This window comes from Heteronotia binoei, chromosome 10, assembly GCF_032191835.1.
Source record: "Heteronotia binoei isolate CCM8104 ecotype False Entrance Well chromosome 10, APGP_CSIRO_Hbin_v1, whole genome shotgun sequence".
NCBI lineage: Eukaryota > Metazoa > Chordata > Lepidosauria > Squamata > Gekkonidae > Heteronotia > Heteronotia binoei.
In genome coordinates, this window is record NC_083232.1 from 20180499 (window position 1) to 20195806 (window position 15308).

General features: G+C 39.4%; 1 protein-coding gene across 1 annotated transcript in view; it reads left to right on the forward strand.

The window, feature by feature from the left end:
* The window catches only part of UBE3C (ubiquitin protein ligase E3C), an 80037-nt gene that overhangs the window by 24093 nt on the left and 40636 nt on the right, over nucleotides 1-15308 (forward strand). Inside the window, exons 11-15 of the mRNA XM_060248062.1 lie at nucleotides 4664-4750; nucleotides 5788-5945; nucleotides 6097-6329; nucleotides 10497-10601; nucleotides 11261-11348. Coding sequence (XP_060104045.1) covers nucleotides 4664-4750; nucleotides 5788-5945; nucleotides 6097-6329; nucleotides 10497-10601; nucleotides 11261-11348 — 671 coding nt within the window. The remainder of the gene's footprint in view (nucleotides 1-4663; nucleotides 4751-5787; nucleotides 5946-6096; nucleotides 6330-10496; nucleotides 10602-11260; nucleotides 11349-15308) is intronic.

The window sequence follows — 15308 nt, forward strand, 5'->3', positions numbered from 1 at the left end:
CTTTGAGAGCCAGTTTGGTATAGCGGTTAAGTGTGCGGACTCTTATCTGGGAGAACCGGGTTTGATTCCCCACTCCTTCATTTGCACCTGCTGGAATGGGCTTGGGTCAGCCATAGCTCTGGCAGAGTTGTCCTTGAAAGGGCAGCTGCTGTGAGAGCACTCTCAGTCCCACCCACCTCACAGGGTGTCTGTTGTGGGGGAGGAAGATAAAGGAGATTGTGAGCCTCTCTGAGATTCGGAGTGGAGGGCGGGATATAAATTCAATATCATCATCTTCTTCTTGAGCTTTGTGTTATTGGTTAATCTGGATAAGGTTCTGGAGATCTGGCGAGATGAGCTTCTTGCACGTTTGTTCCAGACATTCTAATGAATATGATTTTGTATGATTTGAGTGGATTTTTGTTGTTCATTTTGCTCTGCAAACTTTCACCCAATACTTAAGCAGTGATGGCTCATCAGGGATGTAGCACAGTCATGCACTGTCATTCTTCCTTCTCAGTTTGTGAGAGTCTTGTGTTGTTCCCAGCAACACAGACTGCAGTCTCTCTAATGGGACAAATTTCTAAACATCAGCAATTAAACCAAGATGCTAAAACACAACACAAGGCTTTGGGAAATCAGCATCATGGGATATTTTAACAAATTCACTTCCATGTGCACAATCTAGGTAATCTCTGTAGGGAGCAGTTGTATTTCATGACAAAAATTTTCACCTTGAAAAGAACACTTAGGTGTATCATGGAAACACTCCTCTGACTAGCCCCCCCCCAAGCACAGCACACCTGTTCTTGTTAAAAATGCCAAGCCCATTGTATTAAAATATTGATCACAGGCTTTGCTTATTGGTGCAGCCTTGATTAATGGAAGTCCCAGAGAAGCAGTAGCAAAAAACCCCCAAACCCCTACAGTCATTTAGAATTGTATGCCAGTGAAGTTGAATGGCTCATTTAATTTCATTTAATTGCAGTCGCATCTGTTATCTTCTACCTGTGGCACCTTCCAGTTTCAAGGAAGTGTCAAAATATGCTGCCCCGCTGGAGTGACCTTTATCAGACTGCATGTGCTTGTCTCATTCTATTGTATTCTCTTAATTAACTTAAACGGTCTCAGTGGGAAACTGTGCCCAATTTATGACCTAGACTGAAAATGTTGCCTTTAACTAATTAACTTACAGGGGTGCCTCAGCTAAATAAAGCTTAATGGGTCATTTAATCTCTTCTATTGAGAAGGAATTTGACACCTGATTTTTTTATTTAAAAAAAAAAATCCTCAATGATGCTCAGAATAATACACATAAATCTGGTACCTGTTGGTGAACAATTAGATGCCTGCCTCAGGGTTCTCGTAAAACGGCTGTTGTGTGTAAAAAGAATTGGAGCTAGTGGATCCTTTAACTTAACAGTTGTAAATGTAACAAAAGCTATGGAGTTAACTGTTTTTCAGGCTGCCAGTGGATGCTTTTCCCCATTTAAGCTAGTTATAGGATGTGATTTACAGTGCTGTTGTCAAAAGCAGCATGAATGGAAACCTAGCCACTCCAGCGTTCAGTTACAAATGCGTATTTATTGACTGCATTGTTTAAATTTGGTAGAAAGTACAAGCAAATGTTATTTGAGCAGACTTTGGAGGATGGTGGAAGACAGGAGAGATTGGCGTGACTTTGTTCATAGGGTTGCAAAGAGTCGGACTCAACTGTGCTACTGAACAGCAACAACAGACAAGCAAATAAGGAAAGCTATCACTGGCTGCTGTTTGTTCCTGAGCTCAAGCCTGCCTGGCTGTTAAAAATTGTGAGAGATCCCTGTTCTATCTACTTCCAGATTCAGAAATGAGGCACTGTTCTGTTGTGGCTCCTTGGTTTTGGAATCCTTCGCTGTATCCATTCACCTAGTGCTTGTCCTAATAGTGCCATGGGAAGACATTTTTATGTCTTGAGACTTTTGTTGTTCAGTCACACAGTCGAGTCCGAATTTTGCGACCCCATGGACAAAGTCATGCCAGGCCCTCCTGTCTTCCACCATCCGAAGTCTGCTCAAATTCGTGTTTGTTACATCAGTAACGCTGTCCAGCCATCTCATCTTTTGCCATCCCCTTCTTCTTTTGCCTTCTGTCTTTCCCAGCATCAGGATCTTCTCCAGTGGGTTAGAAGCCTGGGAGTTCTACTGGAGCCTTCATTATCAATGGAGGCCCAGATAGCAGCCGCTGCCAAGTCAGCCTTTTTTCATCTGAGGCGGGCAAGGCAGTTGGCCCCCTTCCTGGAGCGTCGGGACCTGGCAACAGTGATCCACGCAACGGTCACCTCGAGACTGGATTACTGTAATGCCCTCTACATGGGGCTGCCTTTGTGCCGAACCCGGAAGCTGCAGCTAGTGCAGAACGCAGCTGCCAGACTGTTGCTGGGGCTCCCAAAGCGGGAGCACATACAGCCGGGGCTGCGTGAACTGCACTGGCTGCCAGTTGTATACCGGATTCGCTACAAAGTGCTGGTTATTACCTTTAAAGCCCTATATGGCCGAGGACCTGCCTACCTTAGGGACCGCCTCTCCCCGTATGAACCCCAGAGAGCACTGAGGTCAGCAGGGAAGAACCTGCTGACTATCCCTGGCCCAAAGGAGGTAAGACTCCAGAGTACCCGTACTCGGGCCTTCTCAGTTTTGGCCCCACAGCTGTGGAATCAACTCCCAGAGGAAATGCGGGCCCTGCGGGACATTGAACAATTCCGCAGGGCCTGCAAAACCATCCTGTTCCAAATGGCCTTCACCAGCTGATACTACTAAATTGCCAAGTAAACTTGCCGATGAATAGCACTAAATGTATTAATGTTTTTAGAATTTTATGGATTTTAATTTGTCTTCAAATGTTATTTATTATATAATGTATGTATTGAATGTTATGCTGTTAGCCGCCCTGAGCCGCTTGGTCGGGGAGGGCGGGATACAAATAAAATGTGACTGACTGACTGACAGTGAGTGCTCCTTTCTCATTTGGTGGCCAAAGTAATTGAGCTTCAGCTTCAGCATCTGACTTTCCAGGGAACAGTCTGGGTTGATTTCCCTTAGAACTTTTAATGGTATCTAAATATAGCTCTTGGAAACTAAGATGGCCCTGGTTAGTATAGGAGACCACCAAGGAAGTCTAGTGTTGCTATGCAGAGGCAGACAATGTCAAACCACTTCTGTTCATCTCTTGCCTTGAAAACCCTATAAGGTCATCCTAAGTTGGCTGCTACTTGATGGCACTTTCCGCCATCAATTGTTGTGGCTGTCTTTTATTTTGGTTTTAAAAAAATTGGGACTGTCACTGGAAGTTGTTTCTGCTCTCATGCTGCTGCTCTGTTTTTGTGATGCTTTTACTTGCTTGATATTTTGTGATATTTTACTTACTTGAGTTGTGAGCTGTCGCAAGAACCATTTAGGTTTTTAAAATGCTCCATAATAAATGTATTGGGAGGAACATCTTGAATCAAAGCTCCTAAATAACCGGAGTTAAGGAAAACAGGATCTTTAGTCATAAGTATGGGAACTACGAGAAATGAAGGTGATGTTGTTTATAAATAAGAATTCGAAGTCACTGAAATGTTTTCAACAAGTATTGTTACGCAGCTTCAGTTGCAATATTTGTAGTGTGTGGTGATTTCCATGCGATGGCCAATTCAAAGCTTTTTCCATTTTGGAAACTTAGAGCAGGTTGTATCCCAGTGTGTCATTCTGCTTAGGGAGTGAGAGGAAGTGCATCTTTGGATCTGGCCCATAGGAAAAGAATTATGAAAATTCTGGATTTATTTATTAATCTAATTGTTGGGAAATGTGTGTTTAAATTTGGGTCTATAACAGTTGAAGTCTTGGTTTATCATAGGGAATCTCCTTAGGGTTTTGTTGTGTAATGAGAAAAATAGACACAGTAAGTACTGGCAAACATTACTGGAATCTATGGAAGGAGGAGTTTATAAATGTGTAGTTCTGTAAAACAGTGAACTATCTTTTTATTTTCAAGAGTTTGTTGACGTGTCTGTCATACAGCTGTGCTTCATTGTAATCTAAAAGAACAGAATGTGATTCTGTTAAAGCGAGAGCCCATGTGGTAGAGTTGGAGTTCAGCTAGTCCTGCAGAGAGTCAGGTTCAAATCCCGGCTCACTATGAAACTCACTGGATGACTTTGGGTCAGATGTTCTCTCTCAGTTGTGGGAATGAATTTAGGACAGGAAGAAGCAAGTTCACTGCTCTTAGCTCCATGGAAGTACCGGGGGGAGGGGAATACAAAAGAAATTAAGCAAACCTTTCCATGATATTGAATCTAGCACTTGGTTTTTCACTAGATTTTGATATTTTCTAAAAGCATCTTTAGTGCTGCGTATCTGAATGAATAAGGGTGCTCTCTTATGAAACAGCTCTCTAATGATGGGTGAAGAATGGAAGAGCAGGTTAACATTAAGCAGGTCACTTTTCTATTTGATTACTTTCCGGATGATAAATGGGCACTATCACCATTACTTTAAAAGGCACCTGGATGGTTACGTGACATAGTCAGTTGACTAATACTGGAAACATTATGTATTTGAGAATTTTCTTTGTCATAAATGTTGGCAGAAAAGTTAACAGATCTTTTACAGAAGAACCTATTTGATGTACTTCAATAACAGTGGATTTTTTTTTATTTTTTTAGACTCCTGTATAGCTTAGCTTTTAATGCCAGGTTTCTGCAGCATCTTTGGTATTTAATCTCCTCGATGACAACTCGAATGATTACTGGGTATGTAGCACTTGCATTAAAAAAATCTAAATGAAACCACAATGTAAGGTGTTGAGTAAAGGAATGTTGCGAGAATAAATGACATGAGTCTGATGTAATTTTATGCTAAATGCTATCATGGATATAATTTTATAAAATTTCCATAGCAGGATAGCTACAAATAATGTTGGCCTGGTTTGACTTGAATAAATTGAAATGAAATTATTTTTGTAGTTGTATTTGGGTTTAATAAGTTCTGCCTCTTGATCTGAAAGTCTGTTTACTTCTGTGAGCAGAAGTACTGTGCACCTTGGTAAAAGCCCATGGTGCTTTAGCATCAATAAACCTCATTTTTCCCCCAAGTTGGAACACACGGTTTTAAAGATTGCTGTACATTAATTTGTCCATGCCACCTATTTATAAAATAGTTTTAAGCAGATTTAAATGTAGAGTTGATCATTACATGTTGCATGTTCAAGTAACAATGGCAAATGGTAGGGTGCAACTATGTATGCATTGTCCTATGAATAGTATACATTGGACTGGATGGGCCATTGGCCTGATCCAACATGGCTTCTCTTATGCTTTTATGTTATATGCCCTGACCTGGATGGCTCAGGCTAGCCCAGTCTCTTCAGATCTTGCAAACTAAGCAGGGGTTGATCCTGGTTAGTACTTGGATGGGAGAATTCCAAGGAAATCTAGGGCTGCCACACAGAGGTGGGCAATGGCAAACCACCTCTGTCTCTTGCCCTGAAAGCCCCTTGAGGTGTTACAATTCAGCTGCAGTTTGATGGCACTTTCCATCATCAGCTGTTATATAAAATGTCACCACTGCTTCAACCAGTGTTGAAAGATAAATAATTTGTGTATCCTAAATTTCTGGAGGCCATGTTTTCACTATTATCTGATGTTTGAAGTTGATTTTTAAAGAGGTTGTTTAATAATTTTTCATGTTTCCTTAAGGCATCAAAAACTCTCAAAATACTTGTTTCCCATTTTCTAGTGACATGTCTAAATTGACATCAGTTCTCATTGCCTCCTCCCCATCTCTTAAGGTCTATGGTGCCACTACTGCAGGTGATATCACGAGGCTCGCCAATGTCTTTAGAGGACTCCAGTCGGATCATCCCCCTCTTCTACCTTTTTAGCTCTTTGTTTAGTCACTCACTTATTTCTATACATGATAACGAATTCTTCGGTGATTCTATAGAAGGTAAGAACTTTAGTTATATGCAGCAATCCATATTTCTCAAAATTTGTATTTGTGTTAGTGTTTTCATAACTACGTTTGTTATAGTAGATAAAAAGCCCCTTGTCTTGTCTGAAAGCAAGAATAACTTTTAAAGAATTTGTGCTTTGTATAGTTGTAGGTCAAAGACAATCATCAATGATGCCTTTTACATTACAAGATCTGGTAATATTATCTCGTTGCCTTCGAGATGCTTGCTTAGGAATTATTAAATTAGCATATCCAGAAACCAAGCCGGAAGTTCGTGAGGAATATATTGCAGCATTTAGAAGTGTTGGTGTCACCACAAATACAGAAATGCAACAGTGCATACAGACGGAACAGAAACGATGGATCCAGCTATTTAAGGTACATATGGTGTATTTTGTATATAGAGTGAACTAACAGAAACTGCAGAACTGCTTTATTCATGCATTTTAAACATGGAAGTAACAGATGATTGCAAGCCTACGTACATGCTTGTTTATCTGATAAAAGTAATAAAATGGTAGCAGATATTTAAGGCGAAGCATTCTTTCTTGGTTGAAATAATTACCCCCTAAATTGGGTTGTATTGTTAGCGTTTACAGATTTTGAATTGAAAATAAATCTTGATATTGCGAGGGACGTGCTTTTGTCTTTTATTGAGAAATCTAAAAATTCCAAGGAAGGAACTGATGTAGAAGAAAGTTGATTCCAGTTCAGCAACTTGTATTTTAGTTTCTGTCCAGCAAGTCATTGATGCCCCAAAATTCTTGCATACCTTGAAATGCAGTTTGTATTTTTCTGGAACAAACATCCTGGGACAATAATTTTTGTATGAATGACAGCCACAATACCTTTGGATCTTAGCCCTGGCAGTTGGAACAGTACAGCAAGATTACAACAGTGTAATCTTAAGCATGCATGCTCAGAAGTGAATTCCACTGGCTTCCATGGGACAATCCCTAGTAAATGTGCATCTTTATGATTGTGATATAATTTGGCTTCAGCCTCTTCTTGATTGTATTTGTACTTGGGAGGTGGTGTCTGCCATACTACTACATCATCATCGTCGTCGTCGTCGTCGTCGTTTATATTCCGCCCATTCCGGCTCAGAGCGGAGTATATCAAAATAGAAATAAAATCACAATAAAAATATCATAATAAAACCAATGCTTGCACACTCAGCATTGGTCACTTCATATATGCTACACATTTCAGAGAACAGCTGGGAATGTAGGCAGTCTCTGTGTGGATTCACCGAATCGTGGCTACAGTCTTTAACGGCTGCTTGTCTATTAATTGCTCCAGTATTTCAGGAAGGTTTTTTAATAACTAAAGGCTTCAAGAGTGTGGTTTATTCTAACAAATGTTTCTGAATAACCACAAATATTCTACCCACTTTGATTTTCTTCTCACACCACGTGGTTGAGGAACACTAAAAAAATGTTGGTGCAGAGTAGGGAGAATTCAAGAATATAACAGTTGCATAAGAAAGTGCTTGACTTGCCATGAAATTTCTTCAGCAAACACATATAGTCAGCTAAAATTACTCATTAAAGGAGTGGAAGCAGCAGAAATGCATTTCCCAAATTGAATGCTAGATTTACAGTCGGTTTAATACCGGCGACCTCTCGCACACTAATGTTCAGTTCGAGTCATCAGCCGTCCCTTCAGGTCTTTTATCACTGCTTTTGTCAAGCTATCTATTTAATTGAAAGAAGTTAATTGAATGAAAATGATCAACTAAGCTTGTATTAATATTGCTAATGGAACTTTCTTCTTGGCCATGTTTGGAGAAAGATGTCATGCTAGACTTTAGGAAAGGCCCATTAATGCTTGCACTTAACCTGATGGGCTAATTAAGGAATGCTTATTCATTCTACAAGTCTACAATAGCCTCTATCCCACCCATTTTGTCCGATTTTTACAACACATTTCACTTATGAGCATGAACATTATGGACATTACTAGTAATGAGAGTAACTGATAATGTTTTGATTGTGTTGAATACTGTACTAATGCATCACTAAAGTTCTCATTTTGCAGATTGATCTAATATATGTTTGTACAGTTTTAATATAATTATACATCTTTTCATTGTTCGGCGAGCTCTTCATTTTGCAGATTGTGGAAAAAGATGTCCCATGTATCTGTTTGCATGTTGTGAAAATGGCATGTCTTTGTGCTATCCGATTAAGTATTACATCCATTCAGCTAGATAGATCCAAGTGGGCAGCCATGTTGGTCTGAAGCAGTAGATCAAAGTAGGAGTAAAGTTCACCTTTAAGACCAGCAAAGTTTTATTCAGAACGTAAGCTTTCGTGTGCTCCAAGCAACTTTGGTCTTAAAGGTTTACTTTACTCCTACTTTGTTCTAATCCATTCAGCTAATCATATTGGGCTGGATCCAGAGTTTTAATGTTGCTCACTGGGTTCTTCACTCATGAAAGTAGCCTTCCTTTAACAGGAGAGGCATGTTCTGCTGCCTGAAGGTTCTTTGCATTGGAGGAAAGAATTAAAATAGAACTTTTAATTCATAATACTCTTGTGACATTGTCTACATATGTGTCAACATTCTGTATATACAGTTAGTAAAACTTGGAAATATTTTAATATAAGACACCTAACTTAAGTTCACTACTGTTATATTACCGAATGTGACTCTGTGGGATCATAGTTAGTACTTGGATGGGAGATCACCAAGGAAGTCCAGGGTTGCTATATGGAGGCAGGCAGTGGCAAAGCACTTGTGTTCATCTCTTGCCTTGAAAACCCTTATGGGATCATCATAAGCTGGCTGCAACTTCAGGGCATTTTCCACCACCAGGCTTGTAGCAAACTAATAAGGTGAATTGGGATAATTGTAGATGATATGTAGGACTGAAGGTTTCAAATAGGGATGCAGGACATGGGAAGAGGGTTGGTTACCAGTGCAAAAGTCACTATTTGGTCACTGCACTTTCCTGCAAAAGAAACAGGAATTTAAGCAAAGACGATGACTTCTCATGGCATACTGGTTGCTAGGAAAATGGGAGAGGTCATGATTCCATGATTTTTCCTCCATGTGTCTCCTGAAAGATCACTGAAGCAGCTGCCTCCTTTTGGTGGTGGACAAAACACTAAAAAACAGTTTGTGGAGACTTCATCTTTATCATGATATGTAGGAATGATTTCAGTCTCTGCTTAATTTAATAGAATATTTTTCAAATCACTTCAGAGCTTTATTTTTTGACCAAGAATGCACAGTTCCAGCTGGCTTGGCATCAGGGGGTGTGGCCTAATATGCAAACGAGTTCCTGCTGGGCCTTTTCTGCCAAAAAAGCCCTGCTTCCCTTGGTGCTAGAAAGGATTCATGTCTCCTTTTGATCTCTGCACTTGGGGCCTAAAGGAATCTCCTCTACACTTGGGCAGTGTGGCTTGCATGATGCTAGTTTGAGGTGGGTAGCTGTGTTGGTCTGAAGCAGTACAACACAGTTTGAGTCCAGTGGCACCTTTAAGACCCATAACGTTTAATTCTAGGCATAGACTTTTGTATGCATGCAATTTTATTTAGATATTGATACTACTTCAGATATCTGGACTCATATGAGACTCATGATGCTAGTTTGCTGTCCCTGCCCTGGTCTAGTGCATTTGGAAGGCATTTTCCGGTATGCTTGTGTAGGTTTGCTCACGTATGGTATTATCAATCATGTTCGTCAGTCATGCGTTGATTGATCTTGAATGAATGTTAATTTTTTTCTTATTACATGTGTATGTTAACATTGCCAGTGCTTGCATCTTTCATGTTAGCCCATTGGACAGAAAACTACTATTACTTGCTTAGCTCTATGACTTTTAAAGTCAAGTTCTGACATCTACCATTGAATGTGTCTTTATCTTCTGCTGCAATCTGAGTCCTGGATCACCATATCATCTGGTGGGGGTCATGAAAGCGCCTAGAGAAGGGAAGCGTGTTCCGACATGTACCTGAGCTCTAGTGTCAGTAAGGCATATCCCCCTCCTCTTGGATACATGTACACTTTCAATTGGCAGCTTGCTTGCTTTGGCTTGAAACTCAGCATTGCCCATTTTAATACAACAGAAGCAAAAGTTCAAAGGGTCTAAGGTTTGTTTTCAAAGTTACTAAGCTCTTTATCTGGTTTTTTATGTATGTCAAGGCATCTGTTGATGACGAAATTCTATGAAGATCCCAACACAATAAGCTTTCCTAGTGTGCTGAAATAATTATTTGGTTACTTTGAGATTCTGCGACCTTCCTACTGATGTATGTGTTGAGAGATTTGATGTATGTGCTGATGTATGTGTTGAAAGTAGTTTTAAGTAACCATCTAGTGAACTAAAGCCAACTTTTCAATTACTTCATCACCTCCCTTAAGAACAATGTAGCTGTGTTGCTGTGATTTTTTATATATAAACATTTTGCTTCACAGTCTCCTTTTATAGTTTAGTGTAACTACATGTCTTACGCATGGTTTTATAGTTTAGTGTAACTACATGTCTTACGCATGGTAACGCTTTCTATTAAATGGAAATAATTCTGCCCATCCAGGTAATCACTAACTTGGTGAAAATGCTGAAATCTAGAGATACGAGAAGAAACTTCTGCCCACCAAATCATTGGTTGTCAGAACAAGAAAACATTAAAGCAGATAAGGTAATATTGTGGTGATGGTTGAATTTTTTTCCTAAAGATTCTCTCCCTAAAGATTAAAATGATTTTAAAAATATGAATTCTGACATTCATAATGTGTTCATTTGTAACAAACAGTGCAAGTTGTAACCTGACTCCTTGATGCATCTTCTTGGATCTTTATGTCTATTGTTTTTAGTTCCCTGTCTCATGAGGGCATTGTCTATACTTAATGTTGAGTTCTATGTATTTACTCAGAAAAAAGTCCTACAGAATTCAGTGGCACACCTAAGGATATATTTGTAGGATTTCAGCCATAGAAATTTTATACTATCCCCATAGCCACATGGTCATATGGGCACAGACATTCAGTTAACTGGTATATTGGGATTGGGGCAGTCATGTAAAACCATGTAAAAATACCATATGCTTTAGGATAGAAAGAGTAAATTGAAGAATTTTGGACATTGAACTCCTTCTGTTTTCAATACTTATGTTTGATTTGCTTTGTTTTGATAGGGTGTTATTTTAAAACATGTCAACAGGTTATTTTAGGAAAGTTTGGTGACATTTTAACATATAGTTAACTGCATTAGAATATCCAATTTCATCTCTTATTTCATTATGAGATGTTTTAGGTTAAGCTTTTAATAAGAGATATTTAATGTTCAATAAACTATTAGGTTACGCAGCTTTATGTGCCATCAGCCAGACACGTGTGGAGAGTGAGAAGAATGGGAAGAATAGGGCCACTGCAGTCTACGTTGGATGGTAAGACTGAATTTATTTTTCATTTTGCCTTGGGACCAGAGGGTGCCACATTTTCTTTTTAAGCTCTCATTAACTCTCTTTGAGAAAGGCAGATTATAAATACTATAAAATAAACAACATCGATGGAGTTGGTAGTATCCGCCATTTTTAATACATCTTTAGTACATCAATATATCTGGTCTAATAGTACCTACCATTGTTTTATTTAATTGTTTTATATGTTTTAATTATGATGTACTTGTATTTTTATCTTCTAACAATATTGGTCTTGTGACCTCTTAATGTGAGCCACCCTGAGCCTGCTTTGGCAGGGAGGACGGGATACAAGTCGAATAAATAAATAAATACATTAAATTAAGACAACGTTGCTGGAATTTGGTTTTCCCTATTAGTCAGTGTAGAATTCAGATAATGTTGGCTCTGTTCATAATCCTGTCCTGTGGAAATATTGTCACTTGTGTGTGTGAGACCGGGGTGTGTGGGGATTGTGATCTTCCTTTCTCTTTCTTATGTATGACAAAGTAATCCATGTTGTTACATACATAATGTGGTCTACTTACTGTGCCTCAGGGTGGCTAATTTTTGGAAATCACATTTTTATTCTTTCTTCAAAGGGCTTGGAGAGGTGTACATGTTTTTTACTCGCCATAACCCATATATCTGAGTGAGGATTTTAACCCATATCCTTTGATTCTAACCACTACATTAAGTCAAAATACTAAGCCATGGAATTGCTTATAGAAAAAACTAAATATTAAAAACACATCAAAATATTCTACTATAATGATTTTTTTGGGTGTTTGGACAAATACAAATGTGTTTGAGTGTAGCAAGGGTATGTGATCAAGGAGGAACTCTGTCCAGCCACTTCCTGTACCTTAAGCCCTAAGACAAGGAAGTTCTCTTAAAACTAGTTTTATCTATGGCTTGTATTCCCATGTCATAAAGCAAGCTGTGGTCTTGCTCACTGAAACCTATTTGCCTAGGCCACTTTTCTGTACAGAGCTGGTATATCCAGATCCTCCAACACCATCTTTTCCACCATTTCTGTCCCAAATCAGTGCACTGATTACATACTGAAATCAGCTGATCCCTACACCATAAAAAATTAAGAGTGTTTCTTTATTCTTGCATTTAACCTGCCTTCCAACTGTCAAAACGTCTACCTCAAAAACAAGTGAATATTTGACTTGACAAGATGAGTGAATACTTTGGGCCTGACCTGTCTTCTGTTCTCTGTGATCAACTGTTTGTGCCTTCTTAGTAAACTCTATAACTTTGTTGCATTTCAGTATTGAGAACCCAAAGAGGCATTGTTTGCCCACTTTACAACTCTGGTAAACCTTCTGTAGCTGTAACCTTACCAAAGCATAAGCCTGAACATCTCTTGAATTGGTTCCTGACTTCCTTACTGGTGCTGGCATTAACTTGTGTACCTCTTCATCTCTGTTTAGTAATTTGTCAGTTTCACATGTACATGTATGTGTACATTTATGTGCTCCTACCTCTTGAGAGAGAGCAATGTAAGCATCTGTGTGAACATTTAAATAATGGCACTGTGAAAAATGTACTGTTTTGTACTACTCCGTACACTGTGAATGGAAGGGATGGAACTTTTGCACCATTTTGTATTTGGTTCATGTTACATTTAATATTAAACATGGCTGCCTTTGAGGGGAGGGATTGGTTTTTCGATTAATTCCAGGCGGACAGTTGATAAGGTAAGCCTAAGAAAAAGAAGCCAAAAGAGAGGGTCTCCTGATGGTTTGGAGAAATTAAGCTTAAAGACATCTTTTGAGAACAGGAACTTGAGGGTGCCTTTACTGATTATGCAAAATCTGTAAGGGTACACCAGAGTTATATAAACAGGCTGAAATGCTGAGATAAGAATGTAAAAGCATTATAGGAGAGATCTGAGGAAATATCTTTGCTGGGGAACTTGGCTGCTGCAAAACCAGCAAGGAGTTGATCTAAGAATGGGTCAGCTATTATGAAGAATTGGTCTTTGAATGTATTCTCTCTTTACAGTATAAGAGCCAGTTTGGTGTTGTGGTTAAGTGCTTGGACTCTCTAATTTGGAAGAAATGGGTTTGATTCCCCCACTCCTCCACATCCACCTGCTGAGTGACCTTGGGTCAGTCACAGTTCTTGAAAGAGCTCTCTCAGTCACCCCATCTACCTCACAGAGTGTCTGTTGTGGGGAGGGGAAGGGAAGGAGATTGTAAGCCACACTAGAGACTCTGAGTGATTGACGGGGTGTAAATCCAATCTCTTCTTCTTCAAGATAAGATATGCTTCCACAGAATACTACCTTCTGTTTCCTGGCTCAAGAAAGACTTCATTCCTCAGTGGTTGTCACTGTCTTCCTTGATGGCAGTGAATGTCCTTGAAATGAAAAAGATGTGATCAGCATGATTGTGTGAAGACAGGCACATAACAGTGTGCCTGTGATTTGTATAATCCCACTTGACTCCATATGGGCTAAAACCAATTAGTGTGAAAGAGTCACTGAATCACATATGGCCATGTTTATTTGTGCTTTTTCATTTACTTAAATGGCAAGCCCTTGAGTTCTAAATGTCCTATGTATTGATGACTCCATCCCATATTTCTCTTTAAAGATGGAAACGTTGATGGAGCAATGTAGATAAAATTGACTAATTGACCAGAATAATTGAACTGTCGAAGTTAGATAGTGGTTTACCTTTGCTGTACATGCACTTTCTGTTTAAAATGCTTTTAACCCTTAGCTTAATAGATAGCATACATTGACTAATTAAAAATGTTTACTGAAAGTAAACTAAACAAAGCACTCTTTCAGAAATTCCAAGGGCTTGCAATGGTGGCATTTGCCAAGACTTCCGTAACGCTGTTATGTATTTGTTGCACTAAACAGGCACTTTAAATAGCTCTAGTTAAAAATAACTTGGAGAGCTTAAAAAGATAGCATCTGTTCCGAATCCCTGGACATATTCATTAGGAGCATTTCCTTTTGCTGTTTCATTCCAGTCAGATTCCGACATACGTGCTTGCACATTGCTCTGATTTTGCTAAAATTGGGGTTAAATTCCAAAGATATTTTCAGAATTCTTCAGTTGGAAACCACACTTGTTAGATTCAAAACTAGGTAAAACTAAACCTAAATGTAACAGAATGAGACCTGTTGGACTCTCTGAAGTTCTGACGTTAATTGCCCTCTCCTCTTCCCCTTATTCACCACTCCCTGTTATGGTCAGGAAATCACAGGCCTCTAGCTCCTCTGGCCCTGAATCCATGGGGTTCTTATTGATCCGGATGCTGTTGGAAAGGAAGATGAGGTAGAGGTTGGCTTGCTTATCCTCTTTTGGAGCTCTTCCTCCAACAGAACAAGCTAGCATCTTTTTCTGCTGATGGTTTCTGTCAAAGGCCAACCAGCTGCTGCTATCCCACAAACAGATGCTGAAGAAATGCCATGCTGAGCATTGTTTCTGCTTTAGTACCCAAGTTGCATATATTGGCTCTTACAATGATTTTTTTTAAACCATTCCTGCCAATGCTGCCCATATTTGCTGATGCATTGGCCTTTCATTTATACCAGGATGTTGAACCATATTGGCCTTCTGTAGGCCATATCCAGAATGCCCATAGAATATGTCTAAAGGCAGGTCCCAGGCAATCACAAGCTTTTGTACTTTCTCTAGGCGCCCTCAGTTTCCTTTCCTGGCTGCAGATCCTCTTTTTACATTCCTGAATTTTGGGAGCAGCCTGTTTAAGATATTCAAAGGTGAAGTAAAGTTGGCTTCAGTATGAAGAGAGTTTACCAAAGTGCAACTTCATGTGCAGAAGCTCTTGATGTGGCCCTTTTAATCCTGGTGGATATTTGATGTGCAGGCAGTGAAGAAGAAGAAGAAGACTATAGATTTATACCCCGCTCTTCTCTCTGAATCAGAGTCTCAGAGCAGCTTACAATCTCCTTTATCT